At 48.6% G+C, this 21922-nt stretch overlaps 1 protein-coding gene and 2 long non-coding RNA genes across 3 annotated transcripts; 1 reads left to right on the top strand and 2 right to left on the bottom strand.

Moving 5' to 3' along the window:
- Positions 1-1770: 1770 nt before the first annotated feature.
- On the bottom strand, positions 1771-3882 carry LOC119114700 (uncharacterized protein C6orf136 homolog). Its single transcript, XM_037238718.1, has 5 exons — positions 3874-3882; positions 3363-3544; positions 3154-3223; positions 2874-2927; positions 1771-1788 (listed from the first exon to the last, which is right to left on the bottom strand). Exons 1-5 carry the CDS (start codon positions 3880-3882, stop codon positions 1771-1773), a joined length of 333 nt encoding a protein of 110 aa, XP_037094613.1.
- Positions 3883-4767: 885 nt separating this feature from the next.
- On the bottom strand, positions 4768-9540 carry LOC119114701 (uncharacterized). Its single transcript, XR_005096053.1, has 3 exons — positions 9463-9540; positions 7639-7754; positions 4768-4863 (listed from the first exon to the last, which is right to left on the bottom strand). It is a non-coding gene; the product is annotated as an uncharacterized LOC119114701 (long non-coding RNA).
- Positions 9541-14913: 5373 nt separating this feature from the next.
- LOC119114690 (uncharacterized) lies at positions 14914-15841 on the top strand. The gene is made up of 3 exons (XR_005096051.1): positions 14914-15004; positions 15140-15282; positions 15540-15841. It is a non-coding gene; the product is annotated as an uncharacterized LOC119114690 (long non-coding RNA).
- The last annotated feature ends 6081 nt before the right edge of the window (positions 15842-21922 follow it).

Raw genomic sequence — 21922 nt, 5'->3', positions numbered from 1 at the left:
TTCGCCTGCTCCGGCGCACTCCGCCGTTCGGGGGCCCTCTACATTTTGCCTTGGGCCCATCCTATTTGAATGGAAGGCCCTACATACTTGTCGGGAGCCCTGTCTGTTCACCTCGGGCACACTGGGTTGTTCGGAGACCCATTGCGTTCTTAATGTAGGGCCCTACGCTCCTCTCGGGAGCCATCTGATAGCCTGCTTGGGTACACTCGATCTCTTGGGGGTTTCCCACATTGGATCTTAGGTACTTCATATTTGAATGGAGGGCTAAACGCTCTCATGGGGGCCGCTTCTAATAGCCTGCCCAGATACGTTCGATCGTTCTGGGGCCATCTTCATCGCGTCGTCTCACTCCCTTTTACGGAGCACCAGCGACTGCAGAGGCTTAAATAACGCACAGGGACCATGGCGCAACTGGGGAGGGGTTAAACCTAGGCCCCTCACGTGGGAGCCAAAGGAGATAACTACCCGTCCATTGCGTACCCTTACATCGCCTTGCCTTGCGTTCCCTTAGCTATCCTCTTTTAGCTAATTCGAGGTGGATGGTAGGAATAGTTCTATACAACGAAGACAACGCAAATTTCTCAGTCATCCTGGATTTTTGTATTCCGACAAGCCGCGTGTCCAGCACGTGGTGTAGGAATGTATGCCAGGAGGGGGGGGGGGGGGGGGGGGAGGGATAGTTCGCCCGAGCAGTTGGAGAGTTCAGTATTATTGACATGGTATTACAGACAAATGAACCGAAATCCGTTTCTTTCCTTGCCTAACGTCTTGAAAGCTGCGTAGGCCCTACATGCTGTGTAAAACGCAATCAAGTTTTGTTCTAACACGCGCCATCTCTGTAGAATCGACATGCTTCGGAATTACTGCAGTACATGGTTTGCTAAGCGGTGCCGTGTTTCCCAACAGCTTGCTGCACTGCGTGTCAGACGTAGGCGGCAAAAAACACATGTTCGTGTGTTGCTGCACCACGATTTAACGTAAGCTGATCCATTCGGTAATCCGAAACGCGATCTTTCTTGATAATTTATTGGCGGCTCTTGCAAGCGATTACCAACCAGCATTCCAAACATCATCCTGACGAGACCACTTCGTTCAAAGGACATGCCCAAAACAGGGACCAAATAACATGATCAAGACATATTAGTCATGGAGCGGTTTGGTAGAAGGGCCTGCGGAACTTGTCATGGATCACAATCTCATCAGTATGACATAATTACGCGTCAAGATATTCAACAAATTTGCTCCAAGTGTTCCAAAAGTTTTATTAACTCAGAGTCTGCGCTAACAGGGTGCGTCTTTTCGACTTGGCGAAAACAACAACAAACTATTATAGTCTGCCGTCCTTTCCGTAAAGTATACACGAATTGTCGCACACTTCACAATATAGTCCATTCTCCGCTCACGTTCACTGGGCCTTGAAAGACTACCACGGTCCAAGACCAGAGGTCTTGACAGCCATCCGTCAACGTTTCAGAAAATTGCCATACATAATCAACGCACATTGCCCACCAGCACTCGGCCTTCTCGATTGCAAACAAATGCAAACTACATCCGCGAGGCCGAATTCCCCGCGAGCGAACCTCGCCCCCGACAGCGGGTGGTCACAGTCGCACCAGCACCAGAGCTGTGGCTGACACGGACCACGCTCCACTACAGACCGGACCGCGGTGACCCGCGCCGGCGGCGCAGCTGTGGCGAACACGGCGCGCCACGCTCGACCGTCAGCTACAATAAATACTGGAGAGAGCGCCGAGGCGGGCGCAGGCCGACTCAGGTGCTGCCAGCCGTCTGCGGATCGAAAACAACGCGACGGTCAGGCAAGAACACCACAGTTACAGCGTACTCGTGGACTATGACGCAGGCATTCGCATTCGTACGCAGACGGGGCTACGCATGTGACAATCGCAAGCATGTGACGCTACGGTCCAGAGAACTGAGTATCATGTGTGACAAACTGACCTTACCACTATTCCCATGTAATACGCTTAATCCTTTGGGAGAATCCAAAAACCCACACGAAAGAACACTGACAATCATTCAGGAAGTGTTTTGGTGTACCTTCAAAACTACAGCACACACATATCTCCACCTGGCGGTCACGGCCCCGTGCCGGCCATCAGCAAGGTAAACATCGCCGTCACTGCAGTGCAAAGTCGGGAAGCGATGAGGTAAAGCTAACCACGGAAATGGTCGGAGGTGGGCGCACTGGGGATTCACGAGTCACAGTACAAATATGATCAGCGGGAACACAAAAAACGAGCCAAGGAGAAACGTCGGAAACGGAACAGAGAACGCGTTGTGGGAAACAAGCGGTAAACGGCAGTCTGAACAATGCCGGCATGTATGAACCCAGCTCAAACCCCAGCGGCGACCTTACTGACGGTGCGTGGGTGGCTGACCCGTGTCATCTGGATGACCTGTCTGAAAACACCCCGTACTACGCAGCACAGAGCAGGAAAAAGCACTACCGCTAACCTGGACACGGGCGGTCTTAGCCCCGGGCTACGCGCCACTGGGCAGCGTAAACATGACCCCCACAATCACAGAGCAGTGTGTGTGATAACAAACGTGAGCCGTGTATGACACTGGCCTGGAGTTACATGACACCAAGTGGCTCGGCCAATGTCGATTTAGCGCCTGAGTTCCGTGTCTGTGACCCTGGTCATGCACAGGGCGGCGCTGAGCGGCCGGACGGTGTCGATCTGGCACCCAAGCCGTGTACATATGCCCCTGACCTTGTAAAGAGAGGCGCTGAGCGGCAGGGCGGTGTCGATCTGGCGTTCCAGCCGCTCCAGGCGGGCGGCCAGCGCCAGCAGCTGGCCCAGCTCGGCGCCGGCCGTGGCTCCCGGCAGCAGGCCGTACACGAGCGCGGCCAGGCCACCCAGCGCCGGCTTGGAGTCCAGCTCGCGGCTCCAGTCCGGCATCACCTGCGGCACGCCGGGCCACCGGCCGTGAGAGAGGCAGCACGGCAGCTGGAGGGCCCGCTGCGGCTGGTCACCGCGTGCGCGCACACCAGCTGATGACACGCAGCGGGCTCACGAGTGTTCACACAAAGGTGAATGTGCGCCAAAAATGAGCGTATTTTGCCCACACCGGTCCCGCAAACTAGGCGGACTGGCCCACACCCTCGAACTAACCAGCTTGTTGGCATACCTTGTCGGCAATGTGCGTGTGGATCTTCCCATCGCCACCCACTTGGAATATGGAGTAGCCGTCATACCAACTGAAAGTAAAAACAGAACGATTAGCGGGCCTGGAACTGGCATTTTTTATTCAGCACTTCGGTACGGCTTTCCTGCGGGGAGCTTCCAGAACTTGGACTACATCAAATTTCAAACATTTTCGATGGACGAAAAACTCACTCCACGCCGTGCTCGTCAATGCTGTTCTGGAGCTTAAAGATGTTGAATTTCCAGAACATCAACATGGACTTGAGGGCGCTGACTCCGCGGATCCTCCAGCGGATGCGGATAGAGTCGTCCTCAGGATGCGCCGAGCTCTGCAGCACTTGCAGCGTCACGTAGCTGAACTTGATGTGGCCCCACTATCCGCAGCAAGGGCGCACTGCTTGATGTACGGCACTATTCCCCTGCAACGAGAGTGGCACGTCACACGGCGACCGGCCGCCCACCACGCGAGATCTCCAGCCACGGCGAACGGGGAATTACACATCTACTACTCGTTTTCGAAACATGCTTGCATCCCCGATAATGAACGCCAGCGCTGCTGAAAGGACGCATAACAGGTTCTATCGTGCTGCAATGAGGAGGAACATGAGCGTCACGAGATTTAACAGCTTTTATGGATTTGATCCCTCGCTTTCATCTTTTTAAACATCTGATTTGATCTGGCAGGATGCGTAACCATGCGCACCACAGGCATGTCACCACTTACACCGATTTCGTTCCACGTATTCTGTTGTCGAAGACAAGGTCCTTGTGGTAGATTGAGAAGTCTTGCGTCATGACAAAAATGCGCGGGAGCTGGAACAGCAGGAAGCTGATTGAATGGATCTAACCGTGGTCGAGGCCAGTCCTGCCAACGTTTCAAACAGCGCGTGGCAAAACAATAATGCTGAGCAGTGACGATCAACGAGGCCGTGCAACCGGTGTGCTCAAGACCACATTGGATCATGGCCAGGCATAAAACGCGCAGGCCACGAAACCCTCTTGTCATAAGGCCACGAAACCCTCTTGTCATAAGGTCACAGCTCATCGGGGAAGTGACGTAACTTTAGGTCCAGAACAGACGCATGAAAACCATGGCATTATTACCTAAAATGCTATACTGAACAAACGTTAAAAAATTCGATTAAAAAACACAAGCTTAACAGGAAACAACACAACGCGCAGAGGCCCTGGGCAAGAGCCGCGTCGGTCGCCGCTCCGGGCAGGAGCGGACAGTAGTCCGTCAGCAGGCGTACGCCTGGCCGCCCAGACGGCTTGACAGCCACCCCCGACTCACGTTCTGCAGCAGGTTGGCCTCGACGGCGCGCAACTGGTCGGGGTTGGGCCGGTCAGGGAGGCGCTCGGCCGGCGGCGGCCGCTCCGCCGGCCTGTCGGCGCCGCTGAGAGTGTGGCCGTCGGCCGGCGGCAGCGGCAGGCTGAAGGCCCGCCGCTCGCAGGCGCTGAGCGAGCCGGCGCGCAGCTGCCGCCAGTCGCCGGTGGTCTGCAGCGCGTGCGCCGCTTCCAGCGCCGCCAGCTGCAGCTGCAGCCGCGCCACGTGCTGCACCACGTGCTGCGGCGGCGCTGGCGCCGGCAGCCGCGCCTCGGCCGCCGCCAGCGCCGGCGTGCTCAAGCAGAGCGAGCCGTATGGTCGCACACGCCCTGCCAGCGCGGCCACGGCCGCAGGCGGCGGCGGCCCCTGCCGGCAACCGCCCGCAGTCACGCGACGAACAGAACGTAACAACGATCGACGCTGTTCGCGTGCCTTTGGAAGAAAAGCTGAATATGGGCATGGGGAGGGTGACCATGACGCAACTTAAACACATGAGAAAAATGAAACATAGAACGCAACTATGGGGCTCACCTGTTTTAAACGGAAAGCAACAGGGAATGTTCCACATTTGAAGATATTGAGGCAAGCATCACATGTGATGCAACAAGCTCACTTATAACTATAGCCATACTCAAACGAAGAAAAGACTGCCCAAGACAACACGATTGCTCTGTTTAGTAAATATGCTATTCGAAACGTCATTGTTTGATTCCGCTATCGCACCTTGCACAACATTGATTGCGAGCCAGTTGACGGCCATCATATCTGGAAATCGTGCTCACGACCGCCAGATGTAAAGGACTCGACCATATCTTTCTCGGCCCTCATCATGGCATGGCTTATGAAATGGCGGGATTCAAATAGCGTAATTATGCCGTCGTGAATGCCAAGGTGGCCTTGAAAGCTCTCCCCTATTTTGGGGGCGAGTGAACGGCTCAGGAGCTAGAGGAGTTGAGGTCTTAGGAAGGGCAGGACCGTGGACTGCACCGAAAGGTCTTCAAGACGCCTATTTCAGTTCAAAACCCCATAAAAATATAGAACATTCCATTTAAGGAAGCTGCCCAAAAGAGGGGAGCAGGATGACTTGAGGTGGGGGAGACTGCAGCTCCTGCGAAGAGATAGTCCTGCTCCAGGTCTATACTATATGAGGTACTACGTCTTGCACACTTTCTTCCACCCGCAATCACGGCGCCATCTTACCATGCAGTTGAGGCCCCCCAAATCCCTAAGAACTACCTAGCCAAGCTATCTGGCACGTAAGATTTACAAATGGTGATTTTTTGCAAGAAACATGTCTTATAGACACATAACTTCATCACTTGTTGGTGAACTATTCGTAGCTTAACACAATGAAAGCTGGTAGAGATAAGCAGAGCAAATGTTACCATCTGGTACATTGGCTGGTGCCCCGACCTCTCAGACAATCAAATTCAGCCATCATTTTTCTGACCCATTAGATTTGAGCTCACAGCCTAAAAGCTTGTTTCTGGTGGGTTCTCTGCTCGTGCTGAATACAAAACAGCAAAAACAAACTAAAAGAACACAATTTGCATCAGGAAGGTACACTAGTGCAATGAAAGTCACCAATGCAACTCGTACAAATTAGGTTTTTCTGTGCAGCATTCAACCATTACGACTCCTTTCGGACTCTGTCTATCTGATTTTCAGACCATCCAGAACAATCCAGCAGAGGAAACTCTCTAAAACACCCAAAGCCACATACTGATCACTCATGCTGTGATCATGCCAGATAATGCAAAAATAAATGGAACGCACCTCATATTATCATACAAATGAATTTAGAATACTTTCCATAACTTGGTTTTACGAAACTGCGGCCCAGGACATCGCTGTCCTTGCTCTTGAGTTTGCACGAGAGCATATTCAAACCTTTTGATGTAATTTGTTTCACTAATAGATTATGCACAGGACTAAATGCGGCAAAGGCAAACATGGGATGACCTTGTTCGTGTTTGAAATAATTTCTACCCACTCTATTAACAATAATGACATCTCTCATTTTCCTCCGGCCAAGTGACTGCTTTACTAGACCACTAGGGGCACATTTCTGTTTCTGGTCAAGAGCTGAAGGGTCCTTCCGTCTCCTCGCGGGGTGTACTCGGGCTGCCATGCTAGCGACACTGGGCGGAATCCCCTGGCCGATCCGAATGCCCTTAGAGGGATGCATCCATCACATTGTTCCCCTCCTTGACACGGAAGGCCGTCTGAGCCGCGCCGTTGGCTCCAGATCAGCACAGGAACCCTCATGGACGCAACAACGTCCCTGATCGCCGTTGGTGGTCAGGTGGTCAGGTGGTCAGATGGTCCAGGGGGTCAGATAATCCAGGTGGTCAGGTGGTAAGATGGTCCAGATGGTCCAATAATTGTCACCCAGACTCCAGTTCCTGATTTTTACTGTGTTCTTCAGAGATATTGACGATGCCCTGAACATCGACTGTAGATGGAAATGGGGTTCTGAATTTATATTGACCTGGCTAGCCCATGTTCATCTTAAAATGTTCAACATTCAGTCATACTTGATTATGACATAAAATTATGTGACACTGTTTTAAACATGCATGGTTGCACATCTTAGCGACAGCCTCCATGTCCAGTGTTGCAAACTCCATAGTATACGCGGCGTTGGCCCCGCGGATGTGACATCAGGTGATGACCAATGCTTAAATAAAAAAGATGACACATCTGGAGGAAAATGGTTGGTGAACTAGGTAAACCAGCATGCATGTTTAGGAGGTACAAACATAAGCTGAACACAACTTAAGTCTGAAAAAGTGGGAGGGCGAGTTAACAATGCTGGCCCCCCCACCTTGAAAAGTGTGTGTGTGGGGGGGGGGGGGGGGGGGGGGGGTAAATCCCTGCCCCACTTTTCCTACACCCATGCAAAGTGTGTGTGTGTCATTGGGGCTTTACAACACATTCAGCCACTGAGGCTTGATGGCATCACCTGCCTCTCACCCTGGAAGGAAGAGCAGGCACCACAGGGAATCAAACCTGGTACCACTGGTGTCCCAGACAAGCACGCCACCACACCCACCACACACCACTACACCCACGCAAGGCATCATTTCAAAACCATGTTGGTAAAACACTTGATCCACACACTCACACCACATTTCATACCTGGCTGTTTCTATGGATGAAATTCCACTCCAGTGTACCACATCTTGAGGCAAGTCCCAAAGGAAATTTGATGAGCTGTGATGTTTTGAAGCAATGTGACATCTCTGTAATTTCTCCTGGATAAGGGGAAGGGTTATATCAGTATTTGTAGTCAGCAGCATGCTACAACACACACTGCATCACTTGAATGCATGCATATTTCAGGGTATAATACTTTCAATTCAAACAGAAGATTGTGCAAAATTATGAGAAGTACAGCAGTTATCAGTTTTTTCAAAACCCAGTTTTCTACAAAACAAGCGACTCATAGCAGTCTGTCGCTTTATCAGATACTTCCTGTCCCTGGCATGCCATGTGCATGCATGATATTCATGCTAATATATTGAGTTCTCTATTGTAGCCTGTATAGCCAGATAAATGCTGGCCATTTTTCCATTTAAATGAAAAAGGATAAATCATTACTGGGAAACCTCAAAATTCCGCAACATTACTATTTGGCTAACACTTTGCTTCAGTAGCCTTGAGGGTTACAGGATGTATGAAATGTACAATCAAGTGGCCAGGTTGTCATTGCTCTGTGAATACATCTACCAAAATATTAACTTTCATAAGTTACCTAACTTGGCTTACAGCCCGTATGAATAAAACTTGGAACAAGCAGCAGTAGTCCCTGCCTTCACACAAATTTTAGGAGCTTTAAACTTGTCACTGTTGTACATTACCAATACTCCCAAAGTATTTCTAGCCATCAAGAAGGGTAGAAATATCAAGTATTATGCCAAAATTGAAAACAAAATCATGATCTGTTTTTATTAAATTTTGTGGATGCACTATGGCAATACTAACATGTTTCAACTTAAAAGGACAAAGCCCATTACAAAATTGGTTTGTGTGTTGAATGCAGAGTTGCATAAGATATATTTATTGATTTTGTTTCTCCCAGTATGGTTTTTTGATATTACCACTTTGGAAGGTTTTGGTCTCAATTAAGGCCTTACCAGATTTAAGCTGTACAAATAATACTTCATGATGGCAGTAAGGTCATATCTAAGGGAGAACAGCCACAGGGGCAAGTTCCCCCCCCCCCCATATCAAATTTTGGGCATGCAATTAGATGCACATGAATGGATAATGATACCATCAAACTGAGGTTAACATAAAAAAATAGCTAGCATGACATGTTTATCTGTACATACAAACCAACTGTGGACCTAGACATACAATGTGATTCTCAGAGCAAACATTTGAGATGTGCCCTGCTCTAAATTCTAAAATCCTTTCAGTGCTACAGCCCCTCCAGCTCAGATCTAAAATATAAAGCTTACAACAAAGTTGTCCCACCCAGCAAGAACATCCTAGTCAAAATTTCTGGGCATGCATGGCATGACTCCAAGGGCTAAGTTGTGATCATTGTCACCGATTTCAGCATATATACAGTCAATGTTTTAAGGGATGCTGTTAAGACACTTTTAAGCAAGGACAGCACAAACCAACTTGAATAACTACAAAAATATTATCACATATATTTTGACCCTAGAGAAGAAAATGGCTCTCATAGCATAAATTCTTCACTTTGTCTACAGAAAAATAAAACTTACAGATTCTTACGAGTTTAATCTCTCCGTACAGGATAAGCCCATTGACTACAGGCAGTTAGCACGGGATTCTTCAAGTACTTCACTCAAGTATACCGCAGCGTACGCAGAAACACGACCGCGGCACACAAAATATAACCACCGAGATGCACGCCGGCTCACGTCGGAGTTCTGAGGCCTGTGCAAGTATCTACAATTATTTCCTATGCAATACTGGAAATGTGCCCACCGCCTAAAATGCTGCAATCCCTTTCCACCACCTCCACACATCAACGGGCCCAACTGTAGCAACCCTCCCGGCTCTTAGCACTTGGCAGTCAAATTTCTTGAGCGTGCTGTGAAATGCAATGCAGCGACAGGGTCTAAAAGACAGGCATATAAAGCAGACACGCTTGTTCTCCGAAAAGGCTCGTTTGATGGCCTTGAAACCGTCACCAACCAATTTCGTGTAATAAGATAAGTCATAAAGATACAATAATATAACCTGACTTGAGATCAAACGTATAAAAAACGCGAATGGAAATTTTGCATACAGAAGCATGCAACTCAGATCTCGGAGCCTGCTGCACCGATCACTGTGAAACCTTCACCATTGGACGTGCCATATTTGATTCCCTGTCGCATTAGACAATTCAGTGACTCTGGGTCAGGTCAAAAGTCGTCAAATCCGAAAAATTCCATAATTATCGCATGCACACAACCCAGTTCTCAGCACATTTTTAACTGATCGCTGCGAGACCTTCAACGTTGGATGCGCCATACCTGATTTCCTATAGGAGTTTAAAATCCGGCGACCATAGGTCCGGTCAAAGACGTCGGTTACACAAATTCCAAAGCTCTTACCTGCGACATTTAGAACTTAAAGTCCCGACTGTCTCCGAATCTTCGCCTTTCGATTGGACATACATGGCAGTGCAATGCATGTCATGAAGCCATACACCCTTTTCATTGTGCCGGAGCGCGCGGGTATTTTCTTTGCGGTCGTGCACATTATAGCAATAACGGTTGTACATATTTTGCGCGCAAATGCAGGGCGTCGTCTCCCCTTTTAATGGGCAAAGACACACAAAGTGAAAAAAGAGATATTCAATTCGGCACATTTTGGACAGCTGCGCTCGTCGAACCACGCGTTAACACGACCACGCACAACACGCAGTGAAGCCCAAGGCTCCCGCTGACCAAGCAGTGACGTCTATCCCGTCATTTTCGCCGATTTGCTTCTGGGACTTGTGCTTCGGTGACAAACTATACAAAGAGTGTAGAAAGTATGTCTCCAGGAAGGATGCCAGGGTCACGGATCTGTCACAGCAGGACACTGACCGAAACAGTCCGTTTCGATGAGGCCCATCCAGCTTGCTCTCACAGCCGGGCACGTCAGACCTACAGCATCCGTCACAGCTGTGACCCAGTCTCAGTGCAATTGGGCGGACTGCTGAACGACTTGGAGTCATCAACCAACAAAAGAATGCTGGGGGGGGGGGGGGGGGGGTATGTACATAATCACGACAAAACAGCAGTCGCACACCATACACATTGACCATCCACGCACCACCACGTGGACCATGACCGCAGTTCTGATAATTGCGGCAACGGCATTCAGGACGTGACTTTCAGGACAGCACTTCCGCTAAGGAAAACTCAAGCGACAAATGACATCGCTAACCTTAAAAGACCAACCCAACCAATCTGCACGTTTTCTTGGGATTAAACATAAATGGAAAAGGCATAGCTGTAAATGGCACCAGTGCAGCTTCAACAGTAAATCGGGGGAAATGGCGTACTGAATGATAAGGTTTCGCAGGAACCGGCGTGGCACGTTCTGATAACTCAGTTATCTGAAAGTTGTCTGAAAGCAAAACTTTTGGACTTCGTTAAGTTCGGCGACTTCTGACCTGACCTACGGTAAACGAATTCTTAGCAAGGAATATGTCGCAATGTACGCGATAAATGTCATGTTTGAAAAAAGTAGTTTTTTCTTGTGTGCTTCATGAAAACCTTGTTTACGTCCCAGAATCGAATGGTTTCGAAAACGAACAGCATTGAATAAGTTGAGATGCATGCCAATTTCAGACGCTACAAATGATATACGCCGTCCAAAAAATCCTCAACTTTGTTTATCCCTCTCCATTTAATTTTCAAATTTATCCTTGAAACTATCTGGAATTCCAGCAATTTGAAATCCAATCGGCACCTCTGACTTCATCTGCAATTGAATGACATAGCGGAATGGGTGAAAAAGACAATCGGCACCCTGATCCGTCGCAATGTGCAGTAGGCGGAATGCGAGTGGGGCAAAGGTAGTAGTGTTGTTAGATAAAAAATGCCAACTTAGCACAATCCACTGAGAGTTCTTTTTTTTCTCCAGTTTGGCCTCGAGACGCCATACACACCTGAGATAGCTCGAACAGAAGAAAGTTAAAAGCGTCGTTTCGGCACAGCAATCCTGGACCAGAAACCTGGCAAAAACGTTGGTGAGAGTTCACGAGGATATAATCAGACGGGAGCAGAAAAAGGCAGAAAAAAACGAGATGAGTAGATTCTAGGAAAAAAGGCAGACATGGTCCTTCAACTTCTGGGAAAACGTGTGTCCATGAAGATTTCACAAAAAACGTCAGGAGAAGATCATCCCCATTGGAACGGGCCACTTGTAGCGACCAGTCGCCGACAAGGGAGCACATGTCGTGCCAGGAAAGAGTACAACTTAAATTATGGCTTCATACGTCATTTCCATCACTTGAAACCCGTGGAAACAAGGCAGCCGCATCTGACGGACCATGGTGACAAGACCCGGGGACAAAGGCAAATATGATGGCGACAAATGGCACAACAGACAGCCAGCGTTCACGTGGAATTCAGAGGCTTGGACCTCAGAAAAACGGCTCAGGGTCTGAAAATAACATTTCTGAAAATGCTAAGACGTTGAACACATTGATGTAATGACGAATCGTTTCACAGAAGCGCGCGTGACCCAACCCCGCCGCAGCAGTGAGAGGCGTGGCCGTCCTCCTGAGCGATACGGCAAATGGACCGTGTAGTCCGCTCGGTGTTGGAGGAGGGGGGGGGGGGGGGGGGGGGGGGGGAGGGGCTGCCAATGAACTCGCATTCTGGGGAGGGGATTGCGTGATGCAGTGCGTTACTAGTGCGCGCGCCAGGATGCTCCTGTGCGGCAGAGCGCCGGAGGCGACGGACCGATCAGCCGCAGAGGTCAGCGGTCACCGAGACGCCAGTCCAGTGATGCCGGTGAGAGCGCGCGTGCATCACTGCGCCATGCTGTCCGTATCTGGCACGCAGAACCGCCAGAGGCGGCGGACCGATGAGCCGCAGCGGTCAGCAGTCACCGAGACGTCAGTCCGCTGATGCCGGTGAGAGCGCGCGTGCATCACTGCGCCATGCTGTCCGTATCAGGCACGCAGAGCCGCCCGGAGCCTTTGCGTCCAGGCTAACCGACACTCCCACGACGCATTCGGGAAGGCGTCACTTGTCGTCTACACACCAAAGCTAGGCGTCCGAGAAGCTTCAGGAAGCGTGCCGAGGCCTGGAGCCTGATGAATACAACATTGTAGATGCGTGTACATCTCATATAGATATAGCTGTATTATATTCCCCGGCGGGTGTGTACCATTATGCTACTTTAGAGGCGTTTTACTTCGATTTACCCCATCAGGAGCACAACCTTGCCACGCCCCAAAACCTTGGGCACTATGGCATACTCGGCCCTGTCTAAACCAAGGTTTAAGATGTCTGTCAAGCTAAGAGCATTTTTATCAAGAGTGCAAAAGCGTTTTTTTCTGTCACCGACGAAATTTGGAAAGGTCTTACTTGCCATCTAGAGTGAAATCTATCAGAAGCCGTTGCAATACAATTGTAAATGCAATAAACAAGATACAAATATCGATGAAATACAATGCGTCATAAACGTCAAACATTTTTTTTCGGGAGCTTCACTTGAACTAAATGTCATTTCCTGGTCATGCCAAAAGTCTCGGTGGCTAGGATTAAAATGTTAGTGTACGAATGGCCGAAACAGCGAGCTTAAGGCCGATTAGCGCGTCGGTTTTGCAGGGTTTAATCCGTCCATGAGGATCACTTCATCGCTTTGCTTTCACCTTGAACACTCCTTTCATGTAATTAGCTATGTCAACTGGGTTTGAGAACTGCTCTACCTTATTGAAATATAAAAAACCTGACATCAACACCATGGCATTCATGGGTAAAAAGTTTTGGCTACAGTGTTTCCCAAGAAAGACGGAGTCGCGTGGAGGCAATGGCGCACAGAATGCCATGTTTTCATTATTGTATTATTTGACAGCATAGTGAGTTTGTGATAGGGTTGGATCTTACGTAATGTTAAAACTGCATTATTGCACTTGCTAAATTTTTGACCGCAAAACCCCGCCATATTTGGCCCACTTCCTGGGCAGAAGTCGTCGTATTGCTACGGGTCAGATGAGGCGGAATGGCAGGAAGACAATTTTCGTCTCTAGTTCCTGCCCTGCCCCAGTCTATGGGGATGGCTCGCTATTAAGAGTTAGAGGCGGATCTGGAGGGAGAAGGCAGCGACGGTACTTCGCACCCCTCTCCTTTAACAGATCTGACGTCCCTGTGCCGAAGATGCAGAAATATCTGTCAGGGAATGCGATGTGAGGGTAATAATAGACAATGTGTGCTGTAATGCCCCCTAAATGACATTGAAAGGGCGCCGCAAAACATTACAAATTGCTCCCAACATAACAGGGTACCCCAGCAGCTCCGCAAGGACCTTGGAAACAAACTATTTGATTTGTCCTCGATCTGACCTGCTTACATGGCAAAGACAATGGTTATAGACGCAACTACAAGGTCACTTGCATTGTTGTCAAAAGAACCATCTCCATGACGTGTGGCTCCGTGTAACACTCAGTTGTCGCATCAAATTGAACGGATCCTTTGGAACTGGCTTCAGTGACAGCCATGGCTTGGTTGTAACCTGCCATAGGTCAACGAATTTTCGAGGTACATCTATTCTTGTGTCAAAAGATTCGCTACCTAATTGGCTACAGCTATGAAAGGTTTGGTGCGACTAAGCCCAGCGGTTCGGGAGCTATTTTGGAATATGCTTTGAATGGTTGCCGCGTTGTTTGCTCTGTATGATGGGACTATCATTTGTAAAGGCAATCAGACTTCCGTCGTGAGTAACGCCCATACCACAGGGCACTACTGTCATGAAATAAGGCGTCCGGTTGTTTCTTCAGTATTACAATAGACCTAAAAAAAGGAAAATCTGAAAAAACACAGTCTAAATTGAAACAAAATCTAGGTAGTAAGCATCATTTTCGAAACAAAGAAAACACAAAGTAAGATGATTTTTTCACTTAGACAGCTGTTCGTGCGACACAAAGTTTGCCATAGAATAGCATCGTCAATTTGGAGAAGACAGATTGAATATGCCACGAGCAATGAGAAAATATAGCTGGCAAAAAATCAAGTCTAACATCTAGAAAGCTATTGGATATCTGTTTTAGATATCTGCCGCGCCGGTTTTTGTGGCGTACGTCTACTTTGTAGTTCAAATGTCACGGAATGTTTGGCGAATTCTGTAATACCTGTCGGGTGAATGTATTATGAATCTTTCCCATACCATGTGGATGTAATTAAGCATTGCCAACATGAAGCATGTGTAAAAGTGTTAAAACCACTCCAACATCATTTCCGTAACCGTTCTTATGTGTCAAGTATCCAGGTCATGAGGCAGCGGACGTCTAATAAGTAGCCGAAAGGAAATATGGCTGGAAGTAAGTGACATGGAAAGGAATGGATTTCTTCAGCACCTTCTTTGACCGTTCGTGCAATTATCTAATCAAATAACTTGGTCTCATTATTTGCACGCACCAACCACCTCGTGCTAACATACAATTATTTGTTTACAGAAAGATCGCAATTTCGAAATGGATGTTGCTCGGAATTTGTTTATCACATCTGCCGTCTGCTCTTTGTGGGATTTTGCTTAGGTGTAGTGCTATTGGCAACTAATCGGTCTGCCAAAGAATACGCACGAAGTCAAGATTTAGACGTAAGTATACAATCAACAAGACAATACCGTGTTGTTCACTCGCCAACGCTTCAAATTTCGGTGAGGTCAGGCTCTATTAAAATAATGTTGCTAACGTTACCATTGTCCAATTCTCCCTGTAGATGCAGTATGTGAGCGCGGTTGTCACAGTTTCACTGGCGGCTCTTGTGCTACATTTGAAAATATTTAGAACACGATTTTCTACAGCTTCTGAAGTCGAAGTATGCAAATGAGAAAATCCCGTGTCTGTGATTCAGGTCCTCGTCCCATCCGGCCTATGGAGCTTCGGAGACCTTGACGTAACACTATGTCCCTTGCCGACACTGAACGCCATAGCGGGCCTCCACATAGGGAACAGCTACCGGAAGTTTTCGAGATTCAAGGAGGCACAACTGTTTGAAGGATCAGCCAAGTACAGTCAGTTCAACGCAGTGTTTCAGGAAATGAATGCATGTCTACATCGGAGCAAGTTCGCGAGGGTGTCGGATGATCTTCTATACAAAATAGACCGAGCACAAAGTGTGGGATGTATTCCGAACATGACAACGGCTTTAGCCAAAGCGCACAACCAAACTGAAAAAGAATATCTCAAGCATGCTGTCTTGTCACACTCATATGAGTTATTTACCAAGCACTTTGGAACCAAATACGGAACATTTCTTGACTACTCCCCGGACACTTTTCAAGGCATTGGTTACTTAAAATCAGACAACATAACGTTGGAGAACTTCTTAGACATGATGGCCATCAATGCTGTAGATTATGTGAAGATAAGGCCACCCTTCAGCAGCGGCAGCAATCAGAAGGATGGCGAAACTACACGCCGGAATGATGACGCTGCTACCGTATCCAATCGATTTGCTCCGAAGTGTGCAAGGTATCAGTTAAACTTCAGCAGGGGAGCTGCACCCCAACGACGTCAAATTATGTTCGATTTGAACAGGTGAGTGCTGGCTCAACACGGCTGTCGTGGGTGATTGTTCTCGTTTCCATCTTCATTTGCACGTGCCACAATTTGCGAACAAATTACTGCCGTCAGGATCAAGGGTGTTGTTCATTGTAATGGGCTTGGGGAAGGGGAGAGGACTGAGCAGTGTAAAATGACGAAATTTTTTCTCTCAATTGCACCCACAACCGAGTTTCTACCGATTTTGGCCTATATTCTTCTCAAAGTTTGGGGGTTGGAGATGGGGGTGGGGGGGGTGGGGGGGGGGGGGGGGGGGGGGGGCGGGGAGCGGGGTCTGGAGCCCAAGTTGAGTCGGCTGAACATTTCACTCACTGAATAGGAACGCATGAACTACACCCTTGGTCAAGATAATCATCTTACAGCGGGCCATGTGACCCGGAAAACGCAAGTGATGAAACTCATGGGGCTAAGCTTGCCCTTGTTACGGCCAATACAGGCCCAGGATCCATCCCGCTATCTCACCAAGTTTAGAGGCGTTTTCAGATTTTCATGATCGGAGACGTCATCAGTCCCATCACACATCAACCTGATATTTTATAGATGACAATAACCATGGTTTTTGGTTGCGATTTAGATTAACCTGGCCCAAGAACTTGATTCTGATAGATCAGGATGTCTTTTTTTGCACCAATCCGCTGCAGCTGAAACATTCACCAGGCTTATCGTGGTACACCAGGCTACTCGTGGTACTCCTCTCCCTATAGGGGAACCTCAGAGGTCCCCTGAGGATATTCTAGAATAATTTCCGATATCTTGGACGCGATGCTGAAACTTTGGTTACTTTAGTTTACATCATGTTTGCGCATGCTGTCAAAATTTGAGGTTTATTGCATGAATGGTGCAGGATCTGTCGCCCATTTCTCGAGGATGTGTAGTTAATATTTTATTCAGAAATGACAAGGAACGCTTAATTCTTGCAGAAAATGCACTTCCAAAGGGTCTTGATGAGCTAGTTTTATTGAACGTATCACTCTGAAGTACGTTGTTGTATGTCTGGTTGCTTCAGTCAGGTCGCACCAGATCAAGACTGTTAAAACGCCACGTTTTGGCCCCACATATGACCTTTACATCGCGCCATTTAATCTGTAACAGCAGACATCTTACAGCTTTGAAGGCTTTTATAGCGCTGTGTTTTGCATTGACGTGACTTGTTGGTTTTTTACAGGCTGGCGGGCCGCTGCAAAAACACCTTTACCTATTTAACATGGTATGACATTTGACTGATTAGATCTATCGATATGCACTGGTGACCACCCGGCACACACACACACACACACACACCACCACACACCACCCACACACACACACACACACACACACACAACACACACACCCACACACACACACCACACACACACACACACACACACACACACACACACACCACACACACACACACACACCACACTCACGCACACACATACACACACATACATACATATATATATATATATATATATATATATATATATATATATATACATAGGAAGGCCTTGCGCTCCCGGGTTTAAGGCATTTATTTTTGAGTTCTTATGCTGCAGTCATTGACGCTCAGGAAACGCAGAGATGACGGTTCAATGGCGTTATCAAAGTAACAATGTTTGCTCCACTAAGAATGGACATTATGAGTAGTGCTTGCTTGGTGAATCCTTTAATCAGCACCTCTTGGCATGCTGAAGGAGATGTCAGCTGTCAGCACAAGAGCGACCGCACAACAACTTTTATGTGGGGTGGTCCGCATTCAAAAGATAGATAGGATGACATAAACTCACTTATAACTATTTAGTATACGTTTAAGTGGAAGGGCAGCCCAAGTCAACACAATTTTATTATTTAGTTATTGTGCTCCTAAATTTGTCGTTGATTGATTGTATCATGGAACGTTTGTATGAAATTATGGTGCTGCCAAACTCGCCGTGCAAAATTGCCACCTTAGCACTCAATTGAAGGACTTCAAACTCTTCGTACAGTACGGTGCTGGAAGTTTTCGCCGAGCCAAACGTCATGGGATTGTGTTCTTGCCCTTAATCTTGGTGTTCTTGCATATTTATCCGATGGCTAGCCCCATTGACGTAGTAACTAACAATCAACAATCACGTCCAACATCGTACATCATATAGAACAAAACGTGATTCGTGATTGACACACATGGTCGACGCATTCACTGGCTTCGCCTGACTGGCAAGACTGTCCTGACACAGAGCGGTTGCTCCTGTTGCGGCTGTCTGTGAAGGAGTCTTCTTTTCTCTTCGTCGTTCTCGTCACTTCTTCCGTTCGCACTCGCTCAAAACACACACCTGTCCGCTTAGTTTCTGTCGCTCTCTTTGCGCTCTTGCACTATGGGGAAGCGTGGCAAGCGGAAGGAGGATGGCACTGACACGGATTCGAACTCGGCCTCAGACATTGACTCTCCCTTGGACATAGATCACGGAGGTGCCGTTGGCCTCGCTTTGACCGCCGCTTTACCTGATGGCTATCACGAGCCCCTGCCCATTAATTCACGTGCTTCCCGTCAAGGAATACGGACGGCACCTGTCTCCGTCCAACGCCCCTGGTTCCGACCCCCGCTTGACTTCGACCAATCCAACGCCTGTTCGCCTTGATGCTGACACTGGCTCGACAACGACCAGTGTTCGCCTGCCCTCTGAGCCAATTCTGGATCCTCTCGGCTCTTACGTTGTTGTTCGACCTTGTGCTGAGAATGCATCATTTTGGGAAATTAACGCTTTCTGGCCATCAAAACAAATTTGAATTTGTTTTGATGGCCAGAAAAAAACCAAAAAAACCAAAAAAAAAACACGAAAAAGGTTATTTGTGACCGATGCGAATTAAAAATTGAACCACCAGTAAACGTATCACAAAAACAACCCCTACATCATCCTGCATAGAACATTTTTAAAAACAATAGATTTGTTCCGAATGGTTTGCGTGGGTGACTGGGTTCACAGTACCTGCTAAACATAGCTGGTTGCGTGTACCCTGAACCCACCACCCAAGTCTTACCACTCAGTTCAACGGAAAATTTTGCCTCCGCCCTTGCGCCAGACAGGAACGCGGAGGGTTTTACGTGCCGCACAATGCTGCGACACGGCCGCCCAGGCACGGTTGACCCTCGTTGGCCAGTTGCCAGCTGATCTTTCCATTTCAGGCGGGCCAAACAATGCACCCGCTCTGGGACTTGTACCCAGTGTCACTGGACTGCGAGTCCATCATCTTTCCCCTAGATCACGGGGGCGACATCATGCAACATGTAACATGCAACACCATGCAACATACATCATACAACATACATCATAAAGATAACCATTTGCGCGCAGATCAAGGCTCTGCTCAAAACAACTGAGTTTTGTGGCCAACAAGTAAAAGTTTCCATGCACTACGAACGAAACATCACTAACTGCACTATCTTTGCGCCTGAGCTCCCTTTCATGACGGAGGACGATATCGTGGCGGAGCTTAGAGACGAGCAAGTTTGCCATGTCCGACGGATGACTACGTTCAGAGATAGCCAGCGTCGGGACTCTTCCTACTTGCTCTGATCTCCTCTACCACCCGACCTCCTGAGAAACTCACTGCTGATTACCTGCGCTATGAAATTAAGGCGTCAAGTCACCTAGCTCTGCATCTGTTTCGGAATGCCCTTTTATTTACGGCTTAGGCACCCAACCCCCGGGGTCGAGCCGGCGCCGCCTGACTCGCTGGCCAACGTGACTGCGCACGCAGCCGACAGCGCGCACCGTCAAACTGACCAGCATATTGGTCGAGTAAGCCGAGTCTCAAGACAAGAGCCAGTTGAATGGATGAACGCACTACGTTGCAATAAATGACCGACTTACGATTCAGCTGATACAGTTTACAAAAAATCATCTTCGGCTCATCGCTCATAAGCGACATTTTTTAATAACGAGCCAACTCAGCTCGCGGCTCACCCCAAAACGACTGGTCCGTAAGCCCATTCACGATTTAGGTCGAATCGAGCATAAGTCTAGCGCGGCGGAGCCGTCTGACGATTCGCCTACACTGCACCATGGGGCCGTCCAAGGTGATGAATTCGGCGATGGGGTCCTGCAGATCGCCCATCCTTACCCTGATCCGCCCCGAGCGTGACTGTTATCCGCTCGGCACCCCCAGGGCGCTCTGCAACGCGACAAAGTGGGGCCGAGCGGGCGATCGGCAGCGGCTGAGCCCCTGCACGGACCCGAGCACCAACAAACTGCAGGTGTTCGTGACTCCGCGGGGCGTGTTCAGCCAGATGCGCCGGGAGGGCGAGTACACGCCGATCTGGATATCGCTCGGCCGCTCCACGGTCATCGAGGTAGAGCGTGAGTATTGATTGCACGGCCGCGTTTTGATCGGTCACGTGGGGTTAGGTGCATGGTGGGAAGCTGTAACATCGTTGTTAGTCGACAGACGAGTCTTGACTAGTGCTGGTAGTCCTGGGTGAGTCGGAGGTGAGGTGTCCCAAAGGCGAGTCGGAGTCCCGCGCGTTACATGCTTTGTGGTACCATTTCTGAGTCCCGGGTCACTAAATCCAATCCCAAGTCACTTTAGTGTCACTGCTGTTGAGCCCGTGTCCGAATCAAATGGCCCGAGAGGTCCGAGTCCTATTCGAAGGTGATCAGGCGCGAGTCCGAGTCGGAGTCCATGTCCCCAAGTCCAAGCTCATTTAGTGTCCTGTCCCAAAAGGTCAGTAGTCGGCAATCGACTCCGAGTCCGGTCTGACTCAGATCTGTGATCGTGCGTTGTCTCACCTTGTTGTAGCCTGTGCCGCGGTTTCAAGCCCGGGTGGTGGGAAATGTCATTGATTCATTGATATCAAATCTTTTATATTTTATTATATACAGATTTATTATATACAGAGAGATGTGATTTGAGGTCGGGTGGCGAATGGCATCGTGTTGTTTATCGCGTTATCTCGATAGAACGAACATCATGTGGTTAATGATTTCATACGTCAAGCAATCATCTTGGATATATTTTGTGCAATTGTGCCAAATCAGAGGCACATGAAAGGGAACGGCAGATTGCCGTAACCTTGTCACTTTTTTGGAAGTTCACAAGTACTCGGAATACACCTGACGTATCTTCAGAATGTAGGAAAATCGTACCAACCGCATCTCCCGCTTTATTCAATGTATAATGTCGGCCTGGCCTAGCGCTAAGTAAAACCACCAGCACAGACACTAAAGGATTCACGACAAATAATTCCTTCTTCAGCTCTCAAAAGCTCTAGTAATTGACGTCCACTAATGCGGTATCAGCACGCGGGACAAGCACAGGTAGGACCGGTTTACCGGGGCGTCGTCACACGTGAAAAATCCTGCGCTGCGCGACGTCCTACCACAGATCCACAGACGACGTTCAAGACAAGGTCTCACCAAGCCCGATACTGCATGTTAATACGCGTTGGCCAATACTGCACACTTGCGACAACTGAGAGCAAGAGCACTTCGTTCCAGAAATCCAGTCCTCGCACGTCATGGTTTCTTTGCAGCGATTCCACGTGTTGGGAAACTACTCCGATCTTTTGCTAGCAATGCTCAGCAACCGGTTACAAACTCATATGTCCGTTAATCACAGAAATAAGCCCTTGAATGCAGACGACGTGAGATGGCGATAGCGTAACGTTAATCGTCATGTCTGTTGAGTGTCTGGATGGGGTACTACTAGTCA

The sequence above is a fragment of the Pollicipes pollicipes genome, unplaced genomic scaffold (assembly GCF_011947565.3).
Source record: "Pollicipes pollicipes isolate AB1234 unplaced genomic scaffold, Ppol_2.1 Scaffold_2975;HRSCAF=3490_pilon_pilon_pilon, whole genome shotgun sequence".
Lineage (NCBI taxonomy): Eukaryota > Metazoa > Arthropoda > Thecostraca > Pollicipedomorpha > Pollicipedidae > Pollicipes > Pollicipes pollicipes.
This window is presented reverse-complemented; position numbering and strand designations above follow the sequence as displayed.